Here is a 4,768-nt window from a genome sequence, read left to right on the forward strand (position 1 = left end):
AGAGGAGAGTGTTGTCTACGTACCCTCGTAGACCGAAAGCGGAAGTGTTAGCACAACGCGGTTGATGTAGTCGTACGTCTTCACGGCCCGACCGATCAAGCACCGAAACTACGTCACCTCTGAGTTCTAGCACACGTTCAGCTCGATGACGATCCCCGGACTCCGATCCAGCAGAATGTCGGAGAAGAGTTCCGTCAGCACGACGGCGTGGTGACGATCTTGATGTTCTACTGTCGTAGGGCTTCACCTAAGCACCGCTACAATATTATCAAGGATTATGATGGAAGGGGGCACCGCACACGGCTAAGAGATCAATGATCAATTTTGTTGTGTCTTTGGGGTGCCCCCCTGCACCCGTATATAAAGGAGCAAGGGAGGAGGAGGCCGGCCCTAGGAGGGGGCGCGACAAGTGTGGAGTCCTACTAGGACTCCCTAGTCCTAGTAGGATTCCACCTCCCATATGAAATAGGAAAAGAGGAAGGGAAAAGGAGAAGGAAGGAAGGGGGCGCCCCCCTTCCCTAGTCCAATTCGGACCAGACCAAGGGGAGGGGTGCGGCCACCCTTGAGGCCCTTTTCCTTCTTTCCCGTATGACCCAATAAGGCCCAATACGTATTCCAGTAACTCCCCAGTACTCCGAAAAATACCCGAATCACTCGAAACCTTTCCGATGTCCGAATATAGTTGTCCAATATATCGATCTTTACGTCTCGACCATTTCGAGACTCCTCGTCATGTCCCCGATCTCATCCGGGACTCCGAACTCCTTCGGTACATCAAAACTCATAAACTCATAATATAACTGTCATCGAAACCTTAAGCGTGCGGAACCTACGGGTTCGAGAACAATGTAGACATGACCGAGACACGTCTTCGGTCAATAACCAATAGCAGAACCTGGATGCTCATATTGGCTCCCACGTATTCTACGAAGATCTTTATCGGTCAGACCGTATAACAACATACGTTGTTCCCTTTGTCATCGGTATGTTACTTGCCCGAGATTCGATCGTCAATATCTCAATACCTAGTTCGATCTCGTTACCGGCAAGTCTCTTTACTCATTTCGTAATACATCATCCTGCAACTAACTCATTAGTTGCAATGATTGCAAGGCTTAAGTGATGTGCATTACCGAGAGGGCCCAGAGATACCTCTCCGACAATCAGAGTGACAAATCCTAATCTCGAAATACGCCAACCCAACAAGTACCTTCGGAGACACCTGTAGAGCACCTTTATAATCACCCAATTACGTTGTGACGTTTGGTGGCACACAAAGTGTTCCTCCGGTAAACGGGAGTTCCATAATCTCATAGTCATAGGAACATGTATAAGTCATGAAGAAAGCAATAGCAACAAACTAAACGATCAAGTGCTATGCTAACGAAATGGGTCAAGTCAATCACATCATTTCCTAATGATGTGATCCCGTTAATCAAATGACAACTCATGTCTATGGTTAGGAAGCATAACCATCTTTGATCAACGAGCTAGTCAAGTAGAGGCATACTAGTGACACTCTGTTTGTCTATGTATTCACACATGTATTATGTTTCCGGTTAATATAATTCTAGCATGAATAATAAACATTTATCATGATATAAGAAAATAAATAATAGCTTTATTATTGCCTCTAGGGCATATTTCCTTCAATAACACCGGTATGATGGAAACTAGGGCGGCAAGAGTGGAACCAAACACCAGGCAAAAGCCCGAGCCTACCACCCTTTACCAAGTATATAGATGCATTAATTGAATAAGAGATATTGTGATATCCCATCATATCCATGTCCCAACATGGAACAAACTGCAACTGCACCTGCAACTAGCAATGCTATAAGATGGGTTGAGCAAAGCGGTAACATAGCAAAACAACGGTTTGCTGGGATGGTGGAAAGGTTAGAGGCTTATCATGGCAATTTGGGAGGCTTGATAAACAAGTGGTAGGTAGCGCGACATAGCGATAGCATCGAGACAACTAGCAAGCAAAGATAGTAGTGGTATCTAGGGTAACGATCATCTTGCCTGGAATCCCGCTAGGAAGAAGACCGAATCCATGAAGTAGATGAACCAACGTAGTCGAACGGATCGTCACAATCGCAATGGAACCAGGAACTATCGACAAGAACAACAACCGAAAAGAAGCAAACAACCTGGTAAACACACATATCATAACCATGGCATGATGCGCATACAAGTATGATGCATGTCTGGTTTAAAGAGGCATGGCATGGCAAAGTGCAACAAAAATACTACAAATTAAGTGGAGCTCAATATGCAACGAGTTGCATATTGGCGAAACACCACATTCAATTATTATTTTGCCCCCGGTTATGTACCCAACAATATTAAATGTTGTTAAACATGGCAAGAGGTGAACCATAATAAAACTAACTATTTAGGCAAGTTTAAATGAGGTCGAAAACAACAAATAACAATTCCGGAAAATCCTCATGTGCATATCTTGAATTTGCTACTATTCTACCCTAAACATAATTCTAGAGTTGTTAAACATGCAAAGTAGGTGCACCATGATAATCTATGCAATGTTTTTACCCCATTTACATATAAAGATTATTTAATTCAGAGCTACAGTTAATTAGTTATGAAATAAATCATTTAAGTATGACAATTATGCAAATTTAATCAAACATCAACTTTAAACATTTTTAACATGGATGGAAGTTGCATATTATGAAAATAGATAAAATTCTAAGCATCTTACATATATATAAAGTTTTTACATGTGATGCATCGGTTGTTGAGTTTTTATATGCATTAAGTTTGAGGGTTTTTCTGTAAAACTGCAACTACCCGGTTAATTAGCAAATTTGCAGTAGCAGAATAAAAACGCTACGGGCTGAATTGACTGGCCCAATGGGATCATTGGCGCTAGAGGCTCACCCAACGGGCCTGGCCCAGTTTTGCGGTGAGGTGAGGCCGGCATGGGGGCTGCTGGGCCTTGGAGCCCACCCGGCGGTCGCTCGCGGGGCGAGGCGCAGTCAACGCGGGCGTCGACCGCGTCGTCCTCCTCTGAAACAGAGGTAGCAATGGGACTTGGAGGCGGCAAGAGTGCAGGCAGGCATGGACTCTAGGGCGCAGGGAGGCGACGTGGGAACCGGCGGGGAGGCGGCGGAGACGAGCGGATCCGGCCGCGTGACGGCGATCTCCGGCAAGGTGGCGTGCGGACAGAGCTGAAGGAGGCAGTGCATGTTCTCTGTTCAAACGTAGATAAGGTTTCAGAGAGAGAAAGAAATCGGGGAGGAAATAGGGAGGCCGCGAGGGGGCTTGCTGACCGGCGGCGCGAACGACGCGGGGACGACCGGATCTGGCCGGATCCTCGACGAAATGAAGTAGGAGTGCCAACGCGGCAAGGTTCGAAGCCATGGCGGCTCCCTGGTACGGAGAAAAGTGAGAGAAGATGAGGGAGGAGGGGGAGCACGAGAAGGAGGGAGGGCAGGGAGGAGGCCGCCGGCATGACCTGCTGCTGGCTCGGTCTCCGGCGGCGGCTGGCCCGACGAGGTGGTGGAGGCACTGGGTGGCTCGACGTACTGCAGCTCACGCACGAGGAAAAGCAGAGGAGGTCTAGCGAGGTGGTTGGTTGGGGATGGAATCTGGTTGGGGGACTCGAGAAAACGAGGAGGAGAAGCTGCGGGCTTGGATCCCAAGGATGGAGGGGACTGGCAGCGATGGGACAAGCTCGCGAGGAACAAGGGGAATGTGGGTGGCGGCGGCTGCGGGATGGAATGGATGGATGGGACAACCTAGGTTTAGGGTTGCCTTGTTTATATAGTAGTAGAATTAAGGGAGGGGTCATCTAGACCCTCCGATCGTAATCGAACGGTTCGGAAAAAAATAGACTAGGACATTCTAACAAAGAACCAAAGATATTTTAGGGATGTTTGGGGATGATCCGGACCCAATAGTCACGACTGCCCGGTTCAGGTTCGGTACAGTTTCGGACGTGCACGCGAGGGGGTATGTGCACTGTGCAGAGAGGGTGGACATGTAGACGAGAAAGGAAAACGAAGACGACGGGGCCTGACAAAAGGGCACAGAGAAGACAAGAGAGAAGAGAGCGGTCCGGTAGTCCGAGAGAAGGTCATCAGAGACAAGGAAGAAGCGACAACTACGAGCGGATGCAAGTTTTGAAAAATGACGGCAATGGAGTGCCGATGCAATGTGAATGATGCGATGATGAATGCAGCAAAAAAATAAAACACACAGCGACAACGAAAATAACTGGAAGGCGTCTGGAGCGTCGGTCTCGGGTCGTTACAGGAAGCTAGTTTGGCACGGAACCTGCACCTATTTGAATGCAATTCACATCCTCTAGGCCATCGTTCTCACACTTTTGCTAGCAAGTACCTCGATATTGACAATCTCCTCCCTGTTGAATCAGGTGTCAGCAAGTTCCTCGACGTTGAAATAATGAACACCAGGGGGAAGGAGACGGCCGGATTGCGCTTCCAAGTGGCTCTCCTCAAGGGAATGTTCTTGTGTTGACAGTGACCTTGCCACGTAGACCATAGAACTTCCTTCCAGCTGAGGTAAGACCATGAAGCTCATGGTGCTTGTGCACAGGCTTGCAGGGCTAGTTAGGTCGTTGCAGACGGTATTGTGTGCAATTTCAACAAGGATGACCTCAAAGTACTCGTAGGTAGAGTCCTACATTACAATAAAACCGGGCAAGCAGAGAAATAGTGAATAAAATATAAATTACAAGTCATTTTCACACATTGTAGCAATTAGAAAGTATATACCTCAT

The 4,768-nt window shown here is 47.5% G+C and overlaps 1 protein-coding gene across 2 annotated transcripts; it reads right to left on the reverse strand.

The window, feature by feature from the left end:
* Positions 1-1,601: 1,601 nt before the first annotated feature.
* LOC125553851 lies at positions 1,602-3,754 on the reverse strand. Of its 2 annotated transcripts, none has more exons than XM_048717522.1 (3): positions 3,297-3,754; positions 2,905-3,217; positions 1,602-2,115 (listed from the first exon to the last, which is right to left on the reverse strand). In XM_048717522.1, exons 1-3 carry the CDS (start codon positions 3,476-3,478, stop codon positions 2,092-2,094), a joined length of 519 nt encoding a protein of 172 aa, XP_048573479.1. In that variant the 5' UTR covers positions 3,479-3,754; the 3' UTR covers positions 1,602-2,091. The 2 variants fall into 2 exon arrangements, with proteins under 2 accessions (XP_048573479.1, XP_048573478.1); XM_048717521.1 differs by having other exon boundaries at positions 1,602-2,153.
* Between the last annotated feature and the right edge of the window lie 1,014 nt (positions 3,755-4,768).

This window comes from Triticum urartu, chromosome 4, assembly GCF_003073215.2.
Source record: "Triticum urartu cultivar G1812 chromosome 4, Tu2.1, whole genome shotgun sequence".
Lineage (NCBI taxonomy): Eukaryota > Viridiplantae > Streptophyta > Magnoliopsida > Poales > Poaceae > Triticum > Triticum urartu.